This window comes from Trichoderma harzianum, assembly GCF_003025095.1.
Source record: "Trichoderma harzianum CBS 226.95 unplaced genomic scaffold M431scaffold_1, whole genome shotgun sequence".
Lineage (NCBI taxonomy): Eukaryota > Fungi > Ascomycota > Sordariomycetes > Hypocreales > Hypocreaceae > Trichoderma > Trichoderma harzianum.
The window spans coordinates 2,199,277-2,219,299 of record NW_020209249.1 but is presented as its reverse complement, the minus strand read 5'-3'; the positions used below and the strand labels follow the sequence as shown (position 1 = coordinate 2,219,299).

At 50.3% G+C, this 20,023-nt stretch overlaps 6 protein-coding genes across 6 annotated transcripts; 3 read left to right on the top strand and 3 right to left on the bottom strand.

Annotated features, from left to right (window-relative positions):
- Positions 1 to 391: 391 nt before the first annotated feature.
- M431DRAFT_192628 (hypothetical protein) lies at positions 392 to 952 on the top strand. Its single transcript, XM_024913219.1, has one exon. The coding sequence runs from the start codon at positions 439 to 441 to the stop codon at positions 790 to 792; it is 354 nt and encodes a 117-aa protein (XP_024780336.1). The 5' UTR covers positions 392 to 438; the 3' UTR covers positions 793 to 952.
- Positions 953 to 5,732: 4,780 nt separating this feature from the next.
- M431DRAFT_677 (hypothetical protein) lies at positions 5,733 to 7,910 on the bottom strand (the record flags this gene model as incomplete). The annotated part of the gene is made up of 5 exons (XM_024921740.1): positions 5,733 to 5,781; positions 5,844 to 6,101; positions 6,171 to 6,531; positions 6,599 to 7,009; positions 7,688 to 7,910. 5 exons carry the CDS (start codon positions 7,908 to 7,910, stop codon positions 5,733 to 5,735), a joined length of 1,302 nt encoding a protein of 433 aa, XP_024780335.1.
- A 603-nt stretch (positions 7,911 to 8,513) lies between these two features.
- M431DRAFT_73160 (hypothetical protein) lies at positions 8,514 to 9,110 on the top strand (the record flags this gene model as incomplete). The annotated part of the gene is made up of 1 exon (XM_024922104.1): positions 8,514 to 9,110. The coding sequence occupies one exon, from the start codon at positions 8,514 to 8,516 to the stop codon at positions 9,108 to 9,110; it is 597 nt and encodes a 198-aa protein (XP_024780334.1).
- A 2,498-nt stretch (positions 9,111 to 11,608) lies between these two features.
- Positions 11,609 to 12,389, bottom strand: M431DRAFT_502798 (hypothetical protein). Its single transcript, XM_024918213.1, has 3 exons — positions 12,185 to 12,389; positions 11,939 to 12,060; positions 11,609 to 11,845 (listed from the first exon to the last, which is right to left on the bottom strand). Exons 1-3 carry the CDS (start codon positions 12,272 to 12,274, stop codon positions 11,788 to 11,790), a joined length of 270 nt encoding a protein of 89 aa, XP_024780333.1. The 5' UTR covers positions 12,275 to 12,389; the 3' UTR covers positions 11,609 to 11,787.
- Positions 12,390 to 12,577: 188 nt separating this feature from the next.
- Positions 12,578 to 12,841, top strand: M431DRAFT_192499 (hypothetical protein). Its single transcript, XM_024913218.1, has one exon. The coding sequence runs from the start codon at positions 12,605 to 12,607 to the stop codon at positions 12,812 to 12,814; it is 210 nt and encodes a 69-aa protein (XP_024780332.1). The 5' UTR covers positions 12,578 to 12,604; the 3' UTR covers positions 12,815 to 12,841.
- Positions 12,842 to 13,792: 951 nt separating this feature from the next.
- M431DRAFT_71601 (hypothetical protein) lies at positions 13,793 to 16,287 on the bottom strand (the record flags this gene model as incomplete). The annotated part of the gene is made up of 4 exons (XM_024921927.1): positions 13,793 to 15,452; positions 15,518 to 15,950; positions 16,027 to 16,067; positions 16,136 to 16,287. 4 exons carry the CDS (start codon positions 16,285 to 16,287, stop codon positions 13,793 to 13,795), a joined length of 2,286 nt encoding a protein of 761 aa, XP_024780331.1.
- Positions 16,288 to 20,023: the final 3,736 nt, after the last annotated feature.

Below are 20,023 nucleotides of genomic sequence, written 5' to 3'. Positions count from 1 at the left end.
CACGGAGTACAGACGCGGTACTTGGCACTTCTGGAAGGAGGGGAGGAGGGGGGATCGCAGCCACTTGCCGCCATTTGGAGATGCGATACGCACGCCATGTTGCCTCTGATGACGGAGAAGGAGGTGCTCAACAAAGGGCTTTTCTTTTTGCCTCTCTCGTATCCTCTCCCATTCGAAATCGATACCAAGCCATCATGTCGTATTCTTCTCTTTGCTTTACAAAATATTGCCCTTTGATCATGCTTTGTGATCACATGAGGGAAGCACAGCATTTCATGTCCAATCTGGACGAGGGGATGCGGCCCTGCTCGCACACAAGCTAGCGGCGGTACCTGGAAGGTCACTACCAGTACTAATACGATGCTCTCGATGCTGCATTGTACTCGTACAGGCACGAGAACAGACAGGTACGGGCACTGGTACTCGTTGCTCGACCAAATGTGCTCTCATCAGTACAAGGCAAGTATTCCGCGCCGCGCGTTTATTCGGTGGGTGCCTGATCTGACCGTGAGTCCCGGGGCAATACCGCGATTCGTACTGCCCAGGTACTGCTGCGGCTCGTCCTTGTACTCCGTCCGCTCCGGCCGCTCCAGTTTTCGTCGCGCAAAGCCTCCACCGAAATCAGACAACGCAATTTTTGGCTCTTTGCCTCGTGGACAGGGGGTTGCAGTGGGCGAGTCCCTTTCTGGCCGTTGGGGCAAAGGCGGTCTGGCCGCTGTCAAGGGACCTCAAGGCATCCAGCGCTATTACTCCAAACCCTGGTTTGTGTATGGACGGACGATGTGGTGGTAGCAGGAATGCTTGCAAGGCTCTCGTCTCGTCTGCTTCCCAGTCACACCACCCACAGAGGCAGAAAAGGGTCTCAAGCTGGGACAAACATGAGGTTGCTTGTGCCTGTAGTGTTACCTAGGAGGTGCTAGTTGCAAAGCAACACCCGTACTAACAGGAAGCAAGTCTCAGTCTGTCATTTGCGAGCACCTCCGCCACTTTCCAAGGCCCTCTTCGAAGACGAAATCCCGGCCAGCTGGGTAGACGCTATACCAACAGACGCACTGCCGCTGAGCCATCGTTCAACGATCCAAAAGCGCCGAGGCGATGAGCCTCTTTCCGTCTCTATTTTTGAAGACAGTGGATGCGAGGTTGATTGGCAATGCACTTCGGGGAGTGGGTTTGTGCCAGGCTGCTTTTTGCTGCGGAGAGCGTGCTAGTACGACTCTGTACTAGCGAACCAGGATTCAATGACAGATTCCCTCGAATCCTTACGAACTAAGGAGGAATGCACCACACTGCCTTTGGTTGTGTGCTCGTTGCTTTCGGGCGGGCCTGCTCCGGCACTCCAAAAATGTCGTGCATGGTGGTTCGTGATGGAGGAACGATCCTCATCAGCCACTCTGGTCAAAGACGAACATGGCCATGTGTAAAAATGGATACAGCAAACCGTGCGTTTCCCTTCCACAGCATCGGGTTCTCACTTTGGCTGCAGTAGTACCGTCGGAAGCCAGCTCTCTAACTTAGAACCTCTGTTTTATGTCATCTCATCCAACTCCTGAAACAAGCCATCCAAACCACTTGGAACACTTGCCGCCATCAGGCACCTAGCTCCTTTTCCTAGCCGCTGTGGCATGTGACATACCACGCGTTGTCTAGTCATACAATGAAGAGGAGGAGAAAGAGAAAATGGCTGCTTTGTCCATACTCTGCAATGATACTAGATATTCCGTCCCTTGATCTGCCCGGTATTGCGGTCTTACAAAGGAAGAGGCAATGAGAAGATACCAGAGGAACAATTCGCTTGAACCAGGCTGCTGTGCATTCACGCCTATTAGATTACTGCCAGGCTATCACCCAGCCGTCGGCGCCGCGTCGTCTTAGTCGCTGTCGCTGTCGCTGTCGCACTTGGCAAGCTTTCCCACACGCGCGAGTGCAGCTTGACAGGACACAAAAAGAAAAGAAAGACATGGGAAATGACAGCCATTGCTAGCGGGTCAACAATGCAAACTGCTGTTACTCGCCTCCCCCTTTCCCCCTGCACTATCAAGCACCCTATCATTCTGTACAGTGGACGATACACTCTCAGTATCGACCAATTTCACACCTGCAGCTTGGTGTTGCACCACTAGGATGATCACGGCGCTGCTTCGCCCGAGATTGCGTGGCTGATCAGTGAGGAGCTCCCTTGTCACCCATGTTGAATTTTTGGGGGCCTTCTGCGGAGGCCAACCAGATGCAAAGTACAACATACTGTATTTACAGTGCTGTGTGTATCATTTGGTGAGGAACTGAGGATACAGCTACTGTGATCGTCTTGGATGTGGCAAGTCTAGAATGATCTGCATCTTGCACTCCAGCATTCGTGGTCCCAAGCAGCAAGCGAGGCGGCAAATTGAATCTTGCCGCCTTCTTTTCTGCCGCCGTTACTCATATTGAGTACACATGAAGTACTACTGTACTGGCTGTTCCGCGCCTTCGTGGTGTATGCACTACCTCCTCATCTTTGCTTTTCACGCATCAACCCAAGTTGCTAAGGTCACTGCCCCCTTTTGTGCTAACAGCTTGTTGAAGGCTCATATCTCTAGGGATATCAAGCCTGCTATGCAAGAATTATAATTCAACCGACGGCGATTTCAGTTGGAGCTAAGAACCAACCTACGTGCACTCTGTGTTGGATCATCATCTTAGCACTGCAAAGGATCGTTTCCAAAGGTCAAGCTGCCAAAGTCTACTTACCATTGACAGGAGAAATCAGCTGCAAATACTGCAGCTCTATCATGTACAACTCGCATGGCTAGCCCCTCCAGCAGCATGAGGGGTCAACTCGACACGTCTTGCGGATGAAATTGACCATCGACTGGCATTGATCCTATTCGTTGCGAGCTGTGTACCTTGGTGGCCCAAGCAAACAGCGGCTGTAACGGAAAAGGTACGCGGCTTGCATGAGACATGCGCGAGCGTCATAATTTCCACAGGTTTCACGTCATGCGGATCTCCCCCACAATGTCTACTTGTTCGTCCATTTCTACTGCATACGCCTTGCATGAGTGCGTGAGGGGAAGGCGAGGCAATGAGGCGGAGAAGAGGGCGGAGGACTCCGTATCAGTTTCGCAAATGTGATTGCCCGCCTGCTCGAGGCAAAGCAAGGCTTGTGGCTTGCCTACGACGACGACACGGCTTGCTTTCCATGCTGCATTGAATCCACAGGCCTGACCAGTCAACCAAAGAGGCAGATACTACTATCTCGCGGCACCGGAAATGTCGCCCTTGGCTTCCGCGCAAACTACTGTACTCTTGGGATGGCTGCCGCTCTTTCAATCATCCTCAGACACGTCTCTCCAATGCAAGGTTATGCCATGCTCTTTACCGCTCACCTGAGTTTTGGCGGTGATGCCCTTCTCTGGGCACGCGAACGCATTGATTGGGCCCAAATGACTAAGACCACAAGCACTACATCGAACACTCCACGGCATCTAAAGCTGCTCTTGCTAATACTATCTGGCCCAGGGAGATATGCCAACTATGGAGTAGTAAGTCAATTCAGCCAGCCAGTGAGCTATGCCTAGGAGTGGAGTGCTTCGGTTCACGGGTTATCGATTTTGTCAAGCATGAGTCCTTTCTGCAAGATTGCTCACTCGGATGTCTGATGAGAGGATTCACCAAAGAGGGGGCTCTTATCTACAGAGTACGAGTATTGGCGCACAGCGGCGGGTCCTAGCGAGAAGAACATTGCGTTCGTGTATTTCTCCAGGGCTTGTTGGGCCGATTGCCCGACAGATAGTCAGTGTCGTCTGCCGTGTTGGAGACATGTCAACAAGATGTCGCATCGGAAAACTTGGCAACTTGGATTCCCGAAAATTGAGACAATGAATAAGCGGCAGGATCATCCGAGGGTTGAGTCCCGTGGGTGTATCAAGCAAATCCAAGAGCCTGGCCTCTGGAAGTTTCCACTTCTTACCGTCAGTTGCTGGAGCCGTGCTACGCGTTGTCTGTGGCCTTTCGTCTAGCCCTCGGGGCTGCCCATGCGGTCATGCCGTGGACACGGCCCTGAGACACGGCCTGTCATCCTCATCTCGCCGGATGTTCATCAGTACTTGTCTTGGCGGTGAGGAAGCATTGCTGGCAGTACGGAGTACATTGGCCCATTTCCCGAACAGCGAGCGCAATATCTGGAGCTACCTAGCAGGTGCTAGGGCGCCAGGGCTCTTCCGAGCGGGCGGATCTGCCTAAGACTCGGTCGCAGCCCAATTTCGTGAGCTCCGACGATCCTGGAGAGCCCAAATGCATGACTCAGCATATTGTCGCATTGATTTGGGCAACTTCAGCTAATATTGCCTCATGCGCCACAGGGACGATTCTGCCCGAAGTCGGAAGTGAATATGCCTTTTCGTGATCCAGCTCGGTCATTGCTCTGAGTAGTACAGAGCCGCAAGGGCATTCTTATGATACCGTCTAATAAGAAACGGGATGCCGATATCATGAATGCTGAGTCAACCCATCCAGTCAGGCAGTGGAGTCCCGCGGTAAGGCATCAAGGGACGTGTCGGTGACAGTGCGCTTGGGAGCAGCTGGACAAAGGGAGGTTATTACAAATGACTGAGTCCTCTTCTGTCTGTGATTTTCTATTGGTCTGGTGAGACAACTGGCGGCTATTTTTGCATGCCAAAGCAAGGTTAACGTGTGGTTTCCGGCGAAATCATGGTTGGCTATTCGACCAGCCAAACTCCAACAAACTAACTAACTGATGCGTGCTCTGTCCCAGTCACTCAATGGTGGCGGGACACGTAGAAGGCACTTCACCGCATGTTGATACCATCAAAGCTCATGTGACGCGAAATACGAAAACGAAGGCGTGGCAATGGCCGCACCGAATGTCTTGATATCGGGTTCTTGACCTTTGCTTTGTTGTCCATTTCTATCCAGGGTAGGCCAGTAGGAGCTGACTGAGAAGCAGAGCTAGCTAGCAAGCCAGAGGCCGGCTACCTCCGGCATCACCGGGATGCGGTAATCATCGATGACTACGGATGCTATTAATTGCCACAACCTGATGCCACCTTTCAACTTCTCGATTCTGCTACAGCCGTACGTTAACCTGCCTGATTAATTTTACAATTTCAAATCATCATTTGCGACCCGCAAACCATGTCGATATCAAACATGAGCACGCAAAATGAACGACTGCTGCGAGAGCGGCCATGATCGTAGGCTACCAGGGTGGCGAAGCTGTGGCGCCAAATCACCCCTCGCTCCATCTTTGCTTTGCCGCTATTGTAGGCAGCCGCTGCCATGTGACCGGATGACAGCCGAAAAGCTGAAGGCCGACAAGGATCGTGAGAGCTGACCGAGAAGTGACTCCCTGGTAAGAGGAACATTCTAGCATCTGCCTCTCCTGGTCCGCTACGCGCTTTTGCCTCCGAATTCCACTACACTCAACAGACGCATAATTCATCACGCATCAGCATTCATCATGTCATTCCGCTACTGGCACAACTGGCCACGTATTGGTTTGTGCAAATCCATTTCATTGACCTTGTAAACCACGGCGTTTCAGCCTACCATTCCCTTTGGCTCCCGATAAAATAAGCTACGTAATAGTATAAGCAAGTTCTGACTATTCCCCCAAATTTTCTGACATCCGACGACGTAAGCGGATGAATCCTCTCCCACTTGCTCCTGTCAAGTCTCGACGCGCACAAAAAAATAGTACAGGAGGCGTTAAGAGTAAAATCGTGAGCCGTCCTCTAAGACGCCATGTAAGTGCTGGCATCAACACCCTCCTTGGGGAACTCGCTGTAAGGTCAGAGGTTAGCATATCAATCTTCACACTGCCGTGTGTTTAGAGGGCTGCTTACGGAAGGGCGACTTCGAATCGCTTCTCAATCTCCTTGAGAACCTCCTGGTCCTGCTCGGAGCTCACAAAGGAGATGGCAAGACCCTTGGTACCGAAACGACCGGCACGGCCGACACGGTGGAGGTAGGAGCTGGCGTCATTGGACAGATCGTAGTTGATTGCCAAGTTGATTCGCTCAATATCGATACCACGTCCGAAGACATCAGTAGCGACACAGATGCGCTTCTTGAACTCCTTGAACTCCTTGTAGCGGCGGATACTGTAATAATATAATCAGCAACTATATTCTCGCCCAGAGCCCGTGATAAAGATGTTGCAATCAACTTACCGCTCCTCCTGGCTGACTCCAGAGTGCACAGCAATGGAGGGGAAGTTGCACTCTCGAAGGAGCTTGTCCAGCTCAGTAGCACGGACGGTGCTCTTGACGAAAATGATGACCTGGTTGAACTGAAGGTCATCAAGAAGCTCATTCAGCTTTCGGTTCTTCTCGCGCTCCTCCAGCTTGATGTAGTACTGCTGCAGGCCGTGCAGAGTGAGCTTGGTGTCTTCATCGACATAGTGCTCTGTGGGGTTTTGCATGAACTTGCGGCAGATGGGCTTGATGGCCTCGGAGAGAGTGGCCGAGAACATCATGACCTGCTTCTGCTGAGGAGTGGCGCGGAACACATCCTGCACGTCGGTGCGCATATCTTTTTTAATGTTAGAAAAAAGAAAGGCGTCATCTCAAAGATTGGTAGAATAGAACGCCGCACTCACCGGGTTGATCGAGCATCTTGTCGCACTCGTCAAGGACGAAGATACGCACGCTTCCAAGACGGAGCGCCTTGTCACGGACGAGAGCCTTAAGACGACCGGGGGTGCCGACAATGATGTGAGGGCAAGTGTCCTTGCTCTTGAGAGTCTCGACGTCGTTCTTGATGGGAGTACCACCGTAGAAGACACCGGTCTTGATGTCGGGCATGTACTTGCTGAATCGATTGTACTCGTCTCGGATCTGGTAAGCCAGCTCACGAGTGTGGCACATGACGACAACCGAGACCTCGCCGTTGACGGGCTCGACTTGCTGAAGCGTGGCCAGGACAAAGACGGCAGTCTTTCCCAGACCAGACTTGGCCTGGCAGATGATGTCTCCTCCGAGAAGAGCTTGAGGGATACATGTTTGTTGGACTGTCGATCGCGAGGATGTTAGACTTTAAATGTAATCAAGTAGCAACGAACGATGGGTAATGTGCGTCAAAAGGTCCGTCCATCGTCGCAGCATGAACATGATTTTTTCCAAGTGTGTAAAAATTGCAACCAAACTGGGATCGACTTTCTTATCTCTCATGCCAACATGGTGAGAAGGGTTCTTGAAGCCATTGTGATCTCAGCTGGTTATCATCCGCACGTATCCAGGACACGCAATGACAAGAAATCATTTTTTCTTCTCTCCCCCCTCGAACTTGGCTTGACTATCTCCAAAGCCTTTTTTAAGCAGTCACTGTTCCCCGAGTGAATTCGAGGGACAAATGACACTTGTCCATGCAGTTCATACCGGCAGACTCGAGGGTTCTTTGCGAGTTGCAGCATCTGCTTGTAATTGTGGATGGCACAAAACTTGAGCCTTTGGAGAGTCTTTGCCATGCCATTGCAGCCATCACGTATGCAACGATGATGGCCGTGGTAGTCGGCTATAGAGCCAACCATTATTTGGATCGATGTGTGCTTCCTCTTTTCTTTTCTTTCTTCTCAAAACTCTTGTTTGTCTTGCTTGCGAGATGGACGGACGCTTGCTTTCAAGGAAAAAAGGGAAGCAATATATGATTGTGTAGATGACTTAGGACGGTGTTAGAATTCAGGACTGACCCTCCGAAGGATGCTCGAAACCGCAGTCGCCGATAGCGCGCAGAAGCTCGGGCTTCAGCAAGAAGTCACGGAATCCAGTGGAGTGGATGCCAACGTAACTGCCCTTCTTGTCGACATTGTTACCGGAGGCAGCTTCTCCCTTCTTTCCGTTGGAGGCGGCGGCGGTCTCGTTGGCGCCAATCTCCTCATCGGAGTAGTCAATGAGATCTTCCTCGTGGGACATTTTGGAATTGGTTGATGGAAAGCGTTTGTTTGAAAAATTCGGAAAAAGCCTTGCTGAGTTGCGAGAAGCGCTAACGAGTTGGGCGCGTCTGAAGGGAGAAGAAAGAAGAGACAAAGATGAGTAGGATGAAGAAAAATCCCAAACGACCGGGCAGATGAGATGCCGGGACAGAGAACAGATAGAGACGATGGAAATTGGGTTGCAATGCCACGTATCGAAGACGATGTTCCGATGTTGGTGGATGTGAACGAGGGAAGCTGAGGCTGTCCAAGAGGGCGGAGGAAGGGGAGAAGAGAAAGGTGAGGCGCGACTGAGTAAGCCGTGGCCCGTGCACGCAAAACAGGCGTCGTCACGTGCCAGAAGCAAGGCAAAAGTTGGTTTCCATATTAGGTAAGCTGAGCCACGTGCGAGGTGAATCGCGCACGCAGGCAAACACACTGTGTCGTTTCGATCTCTATATTCTCGCTTTTTGCTTGCATTTCTCTGCATTATTTCTCCCAAATTATACCGCCATGGAATGAAACATTGCAATCCACTCTTTACTGGATATTTTAATTTCAAGCACACTGCCTACAGGGGAGATAAAAGACTGATGAAGAAAGAATGGCCAAAGCAAAGGGCAATCCTGGCATTCAAAATAGGCACATTTATACCAGGGCTTCATATCTTTACCAAGCAGCCAGCTATCTTGCAAACTGCGCTCAACAAACCAAGCAGCACGCCACACCACAAAAGGCCCAGCATGACGACGAGCACTCATCTACCTCGACACTGGTCGCACCGTCGGGCACAGGAAATGGCCCCAACCCCGAGTTTGCTCATGGCAACCAAGAGCGCAAGGTCTTGATGAACTTATCTCACCAAGTCGTGTCGGACATGAGATCGGTGTCTCTGAAAGCCCAGATCCGACAGAGCCGCTCCATCAAGCAAACCATCTGCAAGTATTGCGACGCCATCCTGATTGAAGGCAAGACATGCCACTCTGCGGTGGAGAATCTCAGCAAGGGCGGAAGAAAGCCTTGGGCCGATGTTCTCGTCACCCGGTGTGGCACGTGTGGAAACGTGAAGCGGTATCCTGTCAGCGCCCCGAGGCAGAATAGGAAGCCGCTTTGGACTCTCAAGACTCCGAAGATGGAGAAAGAAAGCACTCCGCCCGCGCCAGTGGACGGGCAAGCTGTGTGTGATGAGACTGCAGGGTGATGGGGTACATGCTCGAAATATTGTTACAATTATGGCGCTTCCCCGTGCAAGCCGAAATGAACGTCTCACAAATCTTAAACTGGCGCTTAATCGCTAGGGACGTGGTACTGTAATCGGCGCAACGCAGCTGAGTCAACGAGGGTAGAAACCAAGACGGACGATTCACTGGGTCTTATGACCTAGAGCTTATCCTCGCGATCAAAGGAGTATAACTCTAAAAGCTCAAGAACGTTACTCTCAACGTGCTGAAGATTAATTTGGCGTCTGGCTACGGGATCTTTCTCTTCTCGCATGCCATATCCTGCGAACATGATGGAACCGCGTCCTCAATGACTCACTGGTCGACTCAAGCGAACACACAAACTTACGCAGGCGATTTATACAAGCAAGCAAGCCGAGCAGAGGACACTATTATAGCGAAAGGGAATAAGGGTAGATGGGGTGACCTGGATTTCTGGAACTTTCGGTCCATTATCTCCAGTATATCGTAGACCATTTGGGGCCTTTTCTTTGTCATACCAAACGGCCATACTTTGGAGAGTTGCAATTTGTGCTTCCTTTTTTTTTGTTGTAAAGGATTCATTAGAATCTCTCTAGGTTTGCAACTTCTCATACCACTGGTGTAATTTTTGGCTATATCGTTTTTTCGACAATGTATTGAGAGAATTCCATCTCGTTAGCCAATTATAATAAGCAGCAAACCGATCGTGCATTTCACCTAGATTATTAATAGTGTAGAAAGCAATTGGTTTCTCCAAGAAGTCAGTAACTTCTTTGGTACTCAAAAAAGCACGTAGCTCATTTAGTCGAGTTCGCAGAGTGTTTTGGCGTCGGACTAAGCCGCCCCTTATCAAAGGAGCAATAGCAGCTGGTTCGCGATTGCGTAGAGTTTGAGCTTCGAAACCGGATGTAAAGGGAAAGCCGTTTATTTATTATTACAGGTATTTATTTAAGTAATATGAAGTAGTAGATACCCTGCTCCTTAAACATATCTATCTGCTACTATTATTACTTCTACTACGATAGATATGTTTCTCTAGTATCCTCTATTATCGATATATTTCTCTAGTGTCCTCTACTATCGTTATATTTCTCCAGTGTCCTCTACTATGGGTATATTTCTCCAGTTTTTCAACTACAGATATATTACAAATCTTGCCAATATTCTTGGGGGCGAAAGCAGCTTCAGTATCTCAACTTTAGCAAAGCCCTCTGGGCCATTCGGCGCAATTCTACATACGCTGTGGCATTACCCCGTGAACGGTCGACGTCAGGGGGACCTTGAATTCCGGCATGTACTCGACCCAACTAATAAAAGCCTCGGATACCAAGTGCAAAAAATTGGAACTGTCCCACAGGTCTCTGTCTCAGACACAATTCCGATTCGCCAGGCCTCTAAATCTCCAAACTAGGAATTGGAGTTTGGGAAAGAGAAATGGGTAAAGATCGAAAAATTATCAATTAACTTCAATTACCTCATTTTACGATCAGCACCAATTGTCATCCTCGTAGGCAAAGCTTCTTATCTTAGTTTTACTAAGAAATTACAAGAGGATATATCTATTGAACTCAAAAAGATCCCGCTCAATCTAATAAATACAACAATATATAAGGGCAAGCCGTTCTTCTATGCAGTTTATGAGCAAAACATCCTTCAGAAGATTGTGTTTTTCTCTAACCATTGAAGCCGATTCCTTTACGGCGGATTTCCAAAGGAAGCAGGTTATTCTGATATTATTTGGAATTCTGCTGCAACTCTTGCGAATGTCAAAATCCTTTCTGCGGATTTATTTTCACGACTGGCAATAACCACGAGAACCCGGTCAACTGGCTGGAATAAATTAACTCTGCAGCAAAAAAGAACGAAGATCAAGAAGCACAAGTGAATCTGACTGTCGAGGCTCAGCGTAAAACTGGATTAAAAATCTCGAAGCCAGAAGGGGGAGACCATCTCCGCCTCTGAAAGCAATTCATGAAGCTCGCCGCAATCGCGAACCAGAAGCTATAACTGCTTGAATAAAGGGAAGGCCTATTCGTCGTCCCACTTTTGCAATCCAACGTCCCGTGTCGCAAATGATCTCGAATACTAGGTAGATGTGGTTATAGTAATGAATACTAAATATATATATATATATATATTATAGTAATTATAGTGAAAGATACTAGAGAAATTTAGCGATAGTAGCAGACACTAGAGACATACCGGGAAATACCATTGCAAGGTATGTAGTGCAGCACCAAAAGGCCCGCATGGCTTGGCCAATGTTGAAGTGTCAAAATTGTTGGCTGAGACTCTGGAACCTTCTCTCTCTCCTGTATTCTGCATAGATAAGGCAGATACCAGACCTGAGTGAACAGATCATAGAAGCAAGCACCCGGCTTGAGTGAATCAATGGAGCCGGAACTATATATCCCCAGCTTGATAGCTAGATGGTTTCACACCATCTTGCACCTTTCTTTCACATCAACTAAAATTGCTGGTGTCCTCGAGAATACCGACAAAACTTGTAATAATAAATAGCATTTGTCGCTCAATCTATAGCCCAGCGAAAGCTGAATCTCAAGCAAGAAAACAAAACTCAACACATTCATTCATAAAATCATCCCGTATCCCGTGAATCCCCCATCCATTCCATACCAATTCCAACAGAAAAGCAGCTCCGTAAACGCACAGCCATCACTTTCCAACTTCTTTGACACTCTCCTCCCCAAGCACTTTACTCGCAGCCATGAATCTGTCCCAATCCCATCCCCGTCAGCAACTCATTCACACCACGGCGCATCACCCACCGCCAATGATAAAATCCAGCCCAACTCAAGAAACTTACAGGCCGCCGTGCCAGCTTCCCAACCCTCTCATGGCTTCAGCCTGCACGCTCGTCATTCTCAACAAGTTTTCCGTGTCCGCTAGGTTGGCTGATAATTGCTCCAGCTGGGAGTGAAGATGTGTCTAACACCCCCAATTAGTGCATTTCTTCGTGGGTGAATGCTCGATGCCAATCTTGACACCAGAATAGGGAAAAATAAATGAAACAAGGGTAAAAAAAGAAAAAAGGTAGATGAGCTTCACTCACCAACTGTCTCGACTTCATCGCGCTCCCACTCGTCATTATGATGCTCTGTCTACCAAAACCTTGCGATCCACCCACGTTTCGGGACGCCATTGCTCGTTCGATTTGGCAATCAATGAGAGTCCTGAAGAGAGAAGAACGAGAAATGAAAAAATATGATGGAAAAAGTGAGAAAAAGAAAGAAAAGAGCTTTGTTGCTTAGAAGTTGTGTAACGCGTAGGTGGAACAATGGACTGTTGCGAGTTGTTGATGCCAATTGCGCCCCTCTACGCCAACTCACGTGATAGCCTGAAGCTCTGAAGCTCTACAACTCTCCTGTACCACCACATAGCCCAGATGGCACATATTCATTTTATTGCTGCTATTTGCTTCACGGATCATAATAAAGAGAGGGGAGGAAAAAGGTTCATTGTCAGAATCGACATGCCATATTATATTTGGACTACCTGGAGAACAATGCCGCCCGTATTTTTTCCCCGTCTTCCCGTCATTAACGCTATTTGCCCTGCCATTCTATATCTTTATTGTGTGTTCAACTATCAATTATTCAAGCATTCTGCCGCCACTTCAGCATGCCGTTTCTTTTCCTGCTGCTTCTGCATCGTAATTGGGCCCAGCCATCGTAGCTGCTGAATGGTTATTGCCGTGGCATGACACGGCCATCGCCGCACCAATCCTCTTGCGATGTCTACTCATCACAATCAAGCTCTTTCCAGACAGACGGTGACCAATTGCGGCCCCAACAAAGATTAAGAAAAATAGTGGCGGGTTGCCGAATTAAAAATGGAACAAAGAAAAGGAGAAAAAAAAAGAACATGAAGAACGAGGACATAAAACAGGAAAAAAAAAAAAAAAAAAAAAAATCCACACCCAAAGGATCTAATATGCTGTGTGATTCGCATCGGAAAAACAAAATAAAGAAATAATGCCGTTGTAGCTCAACCCCCTTCTCTGCGAGGCTTTTTCCAAAACTCAGGCAAGGGCTGATTAAAAAGGTATAAATTCCAGGGTCATCAAAGATGCGCCTGGACTCTCCGTGTTTTTTCATCTCTTTTCCTTTTGGGATGGCTCTGTGTCGAAAGCTCAATGTCGAAATGAGAGCCGATCCGCTGAAGACATGATGCCACGTTTATCCGGTATGATGAAGGGTTGTTTCGGGTTTCGTTCCACATGTATATACGAGACTTGACAGTCCACTCCAAGTACAAAAAGCGCCAATATCGAACAATAGTCCAAAATCATCCAAGCCGTTGCGTTGTGGTGGTCCCACTACGATGATGAAATGTCGCTGCATGAGATGACAGAGTCGCCTCTCACAGGGGGAAAATCGTGTGCCGAGCAATCTGCCAATAATTGCTTTTTTCAAACTCTGAGTTGGTTGGTGAATGCTTGCAACAGAACAGATATCGTCCAGAGGGGTAGACTAGCGTTTCTTCATCGACGTCGTGCGTGAGGAGGGTGTTGGAGAGGAAGGGAGAATGATGGAGAAAAAGAAAGGAGTGAAAGGGTGAGTTAACATGACGTGTACGGATTCATGTAACCATTAGGCGAGGATGGCGGAAGGAGCACGGCACGACGATATGTGTTTGCCAAACATCGACTGAGAGGAATTCACTGTCCTTGGTACTGCTGCTGTTGAAGACTGCCTTGGCTGCTGTATGCCGATCGTTCTGAGCCGAATTCACCACTGTCCGCGCTAGCACTCGCACTGCCAGTCAGACTATGACCATTTCTAGACTTGGGGGGATTGAGAGAGCTCACCCCGACCTGTTGTTCAACTTGCTGAGGCGCGACCACGGTGCCTTGACCCGGTGGGTAACGGGGAACGGGCTGTCTCATGCCGTTAGGTGGTGAAGGTTGGCCGTTGGTAGGGCCGAATCCATTTGGTGGCGATGGTCTGCCATTTCCACCTCGCATCGAAGGGCTGTACTGATTTCCCGGCGAATGGCTAGTTCGTCGAGGGTAACCACTGGTCATAGTCATAGTTTGACCGCCGCCCCCTCCAGGGCCAAATTGCATCTCGTCTAACCGAGAGGCAGTCAAAGAGTTGGCACGAGAACCTGCGCTCATTGCGCCGCGGTCCACCGCTCCGTATCGGTTCGATGTGAAGCTTAGCAGCGGGTCATCGAGGATGTTGTCATTCACCGTGGGCATTTGGCTTATTTGGCTCATTTGGCTGGAACGATTGCGACCAAAGGGTCGGAACCTGCTACTCTTGGACGGCGGCGCGTCTCCTTCGGGGTTTCGTCGCATCTGGGTTTGAGACGGCCCAGGCACCTTGCGGTTTTTCCTTGAGGTGACACTCATCATGTCGAAGTTGTCTGGGTCTATCATGGGGACGTTGGCGGTCATGGATGGGTCGAAGTAATCGTCGTCTTCGTCGTCGTCGTCAAATCCTCCCCTGGATGGTGGCGGTCCTCGGCGAGAGGGAGGCGCAGATGCTTGAGGGGGAGGAGGGCCACGCCTCATCCGCATCTCCTGCTCTCTCAAAGCCAGTTCGCGTTGCCGCAGCTGTAGCTCTCGCTCTCTGAGAGCGAGATCCGAGTTGTCGGTACCAAAAGACTGTTCCTGGCCCTCTGGGATATCGTCGTACAGTACGAGGTGGGAAAACTCCTCCAAATCATTGCCTTCCATTGAGCCACGTCGGGACGCGGCTCGAGAGCCCCCGCCGTTCATCTGTGGTGGCCTTCCATAGCCATTGGGGCCGCCATTTGCATTAGGCGGAGGCCTACGCATGCCTCCCGCGTTGCTAAAGTTGGACGATGTTCTAGGTCGTGGCTGGCGAGGTGGCATCCCGTTGCCATTGGGCATCATTGGGCGAAAGCCGGCCTGTGATGGGCCTCGAGGTGGATATGGAGATGGATTGTTTGGTGAGCTAGGTCCGTTGCCGACGGGCGCCGCATCCTGCTTCGGCCGGTTTCGGTTGACAATGTTGAGATTGTGGAGGATGGCATAAAGAGTTTCAATCCGGGGTACAGAGACTTTGGCATCCCGAGCGAGTCTGATGGGTGAGCCGAGGTATGTCTCGACCTCCATTGGTCGCCGGGCGATGAAGTCTTGCCACATGATGCTTTCGGGTTGGTTCGGTTTTGCCATGTCATCCATGATTGACTGCTTAAAATTGGGCGCGAATTTGCAGCCATTGGCCTCGGCAAGGTGCAGTAGTTCGTCAATGACCTCGGAGATCATATCTTTTACTCCTATCTTCTCGAGGAGCGCTACATGACTGGATGTCTCGAATATTACACTGATAGGATGGAAAGCAATCGGTCTGCGCACGAATTCTTTCATTAGCCAACTGTGAAAGAGAGCCGGCTCCTGGAAGCTGACACTTACCCAATAACTCTCTCATATTGCTGTTGTCGGATGTTGTTGGATACTTGACTGTTGACTTGGCCGGAACTAAGCGTCATGGAAATGGCCTGGGCCATGTCCTCTTGGATGGACTGTGGGATATTGGCATTCCGGCTGGCAGGGCCGACCCAGACATCAGTTGATCCCTTGTGCTCAAACTCGCTCTGGCCAAGCTGCGTAAGCTCAGCCCCAGAGACGAGCGATAGGACGACATTGGTTGGGAAGCGTTCCTCAATTGCGGCCTCGATTCCGAGCGTGTGTGTGGTGTTGACAAGAATACAAGTATGCTGAGGAGTAACAACGGATTCGATGACGGCGGCGAGATCGTAGACATCAGGAAGAGCCTTTACGCAAAGGATGACGTAATCGAAGGGGCCGTCTCGGTTGCCCGCAGCATCTTCTGGATTTCGAACAACTGTGAAATGGGGAAAAGAGATGTGAGCGAGATTTCTTCCATGTGATAAGTGACGGGATCCATTGTTTCCTCTTACCATGCCGCGGCTTAAAGCGCTCATTCCCGAATGTGGATGACCTGCGATTCGAACATTAGGATACAACAACCAGACAACGAAGGGATGCCTATTGGCGGCGACGACGTACTTGAACGAGATGCCATACTGGGCAACGTGCTCAAAACCCGATTTCCATACCAGCGTCACGTCGCAGGCGTTGGTGGCCTGGAGCCTCCACGATAAGAAGGCCGAGACGGGATTGCCGCCAACTGAGCATATACGCATTAGCTGATCACTCATAACGACTGGTGGGATACAGAGCGCTGCATCCAACAGCCACTCTGTCTGCTGATGATGACTCGGGTTGAGGCGCTTTGGGCAAACCAAACAACAAGAACCAAGAAAAAAAAAAAGAGGGACAAGAAGTTGGAATCAATGGAAGGAATTGTTTTGGCCAAGCGAGGCTTAGGAAGAAAAAGAATAACTTGGAGAAAGGACACTAGGAATTGGGACGGGCGAAGTGCCAGGGTGGGTATATGGGCATATTGGGTACTGGGCGACGGAGGGGGGCGTGCTGTAAACAACAGGATGGGGTGGGATGACAAACCTGATAGAATCTTGAGACGGGGCGCCTTGGGTGCCATTGTTTCGTCGAAATCCCAATTGGGATTAGCTAGATGGCTAAGATCTGAGAAATAAGAGGGCAGCGGCCTCTGACGATGGCCGTTGTGGCCGAAGTCCCACGGCGCGCGAGCAAGCGGGAAGGGTTGATCCTTGTCGGCAGACCAGAACAGCTATACCCGTAAGTGCGTATGTATGGACGGCAGAGAAGCGCGACGGTCACCAGCGTGGGCCAGTCAGCGCAATCCGCATACAGAAAAGGGCCGGTGCTGCACAAGCACGAGTTATAAGAGGTCGGCTGCGGGTAGCTGGCTGGGTTCGAGGATGAAGTGGATCGGATTGTATCGCGCCAGCCACAGCCTGGGTTCGAGAGCACCGAATGAGGGATAGTGGTAGCCGAATGTTGAAGATCAAGACGATATTTCGAAGTAGCGAACGGAGGCAAAGCGAGGCTTCCAAACCCCAGTGCGATATAGCAGCTAGTTGGACTAACGGTTAGGATATGCCATCTCTGGAGGGCTTTAAACAAGCCCGCGGCTAACTGGTTGGCCGGGGAGAGAAAGGGGTGGGGAGGTTGCTTACAGCAATGGCGGCAGATAACGAAGGATAGGTAGCCAGCAACTCAGAAGCCCGGTTCAAAGAGACTCAACCAAGACCCGGGGATGGTGGGACAAGAGGGCTGAAGGTGATAAGTGGACGGATGGGAAATTATCTGGGGTTTCCGTAGGACAGGACGTGTGGGCGGAGTCGAGACGAATGGGAACAAGCATACACGGAAAGACCACGCGCTGATTTGCTGCTCGAATGATGAACTCCAAAAAAAGGAAAGGAAAAAAAAAATAGCCTTGGGGGGGCGTGTATTCGGATAGGCGATCGGAATTATGTGATGCGTACAGGTAAAAGAGACTGGCGCGAAGGCGTGGATGGCGATTCTGCGTTCTGCACGGCTACGCGAGACGGCCGACAGGGTGTATGAGAGCGAGCGAATAGATATTGCCGGATCGAATGGGGGCGCGCCAAGGGGAAAGCGAATGGCCCAGCAGTCAAGCACGTCCGACCCCAGCCCAGCTGAGAGAAGAGGAGATGGAGTTCTGTCGGTAGGAGGCGGATTGGATTAGTCGCGGTGGTAAGTACAGGTAGCAGCAGCTGGAGCTGAGGTGGCGGAGAAACCGTCTGTCTGGTCTAGTTAGCAAGATGGGAGCGTCAATGACTAGAGAAAAAAAAAACTTGGAAAAAAAAAACGACAAGGTACGAGTACGTGGTCAGGGCGATCAGTGGAAGGGGGGCGGAACATGAGGTCTCAATGCCATCACTCACTGGACTCGCAGTACTCCGTAGGTACTGTAATTCAGCAGCCTGGCCTGCTACAAAGGCCCGCCGTTCCGCACTCCCGGAGCTCCCTGCGGCCTAACAATGGAGCCCTAAAAGTGGCCTGGATTGTGATACCGATAATGCTTGGAAGGATGTGGCGCAGACCAAGAAAATGTTTTTTTTTCTTGTCCCTTCTTGGAAAACACAACGCGGAATAAAAAGGGGGGAGAGGGCAGAGCAAAGCAGAGCAGAGGGAGAGATGAAGAAGGGAAAAATCGATGAGAAGGATTCTTGAAAGATTGCTGACCTTCTTTGGAGGGAGAGAGAAGAAGAACGAATGCAAAGCCAGCCGTGCAGATGGTACGACACTGACAGCACGTACCAAGAACTGCCAACATGTACTCGTACATGTGCTACTTACAGTTGATGTCCTGCAACAATGAGGCCAAGCAAAAGTCGTATGCCGGATTCTCAATTGATGTCTTGCCGGCCACTGCCTAATTCCAAGACCGGGCGTGCATGCAGTGCAAGTACCTGTACTCGGACGTTTGCGTGCTGCGGAGCCCTCGGCCGCGCGGAATTGGATCAATGCTAGCACAAACACAGGATTCCAGCATGCCTCGGGAGCTGCGGCGTCAGGGGGGAGCCTGGACGGGTCCTCCTTGGATCCCCTATTTTACTTCAATGATCCCGCGGTACTCGTACAGGTACCTGTATCTGTATTGCTCAAGCCAGGGCGGCGTGAGGTCGTGTCGTGAATACTCGTAGTACAGGCGACAAGGCGTGAGTGCTGGTCAAGCTCCCATGTACCTCTTATCGCGATGGACTTCGTAGGTGGCAGCAGATGGACGATGGTCCAAGCCCAACAGACTCGGAGGCTTTTGCTGGCCGGTGCGAGGCCGAATTAATGTATCCGCAAAAGTGTGCTCAATCGCTGCTGTCGTTCAACACACTGCCTCTAATAGACTAGATAGCAGTAGGAGTACCTAGCCAACAGCAAATCAGTACTCGATTGCTGCCGCAAAGATCAGCATATGCTGTGCTGTACCGTGCCGTACCTGTGAGAGATCAAAAGCAGATGGATGGCTCAATCTAAAGCGTGGGGCACCGGCAACGCACAGCTGCAGCCGTGTATCGAGGCCTGGAGCCTGTCTGTCAGCTCGCAGTCAAACAGAGCTGCCCTAAGTGGAAGTCTCGCGACATCAGCCGCCCTCGGAAATGCGGACGGCAACAGGGCGCTAGAGGGAGAGGGAGAGGCCCGAGGCGAGTCTGCGGAATGAATGAGAAAGATGGCGGCGGGGGAAATGAGGCAAAGGGAGGACACAGTTTGTACGAGCATGATATAGCCAAAAGCAAATTGAATGGGTTCCTGCGAGGCGCAAGAATACGAGTCCTGCTAATCAGATACGAGGTCATGAGCTTATATTGTCTATGCGCTGGAGACGGGGCACAACCGCACACAGCATCACTCCCAACAACTCAGCTCCGCCAACTGCTGTGTTTTTCGTTATCGTGGCATCATTTTTTGTATGAGGGGTAAATATTGAATTTGAGCATTTATTACCAAGCCTAAAACCATCGTAGAAATATGTATATACTTGCTCCATGTCAAGTCCTTTGGTTATTTGTGGCAATCTGCAAGGCAGCTAGCAGTTGATGCAGATGCATGTGCACGTACCTATCCATGAATCCTTCACAGCTGCCAAAGCGCAACTGTCTCTGCTCCGTATAAAGGATCGACCTAATGCATTGATGGAATGCATCACCAAGGCGGCATTGGGCAATACAACTCAGATACCATCTTGATATTTGCACCGCCATACCTGGCCGTTGACACCCAATTCGAACGTTATATTAGTATGCAGTGCCACATGCAGCAATTTTACGAATTGACTTTTGCCAGCGTCACCAGGAGGCGCGGGCACTAAAAACAACGCCGCAACAATGGCCAGTTACACCGCAGCCACCTCTTGGTGACATTCTAGCGACGGCCCGCTTACCCAAAATCAAGCCCCATTCGGCCACAAAAGTGACACGAGCACCACGTAGACCGGGAGTACTACATTGACCTCTCGCAGTCACCAGGGCACTCGACGCTTTAGGG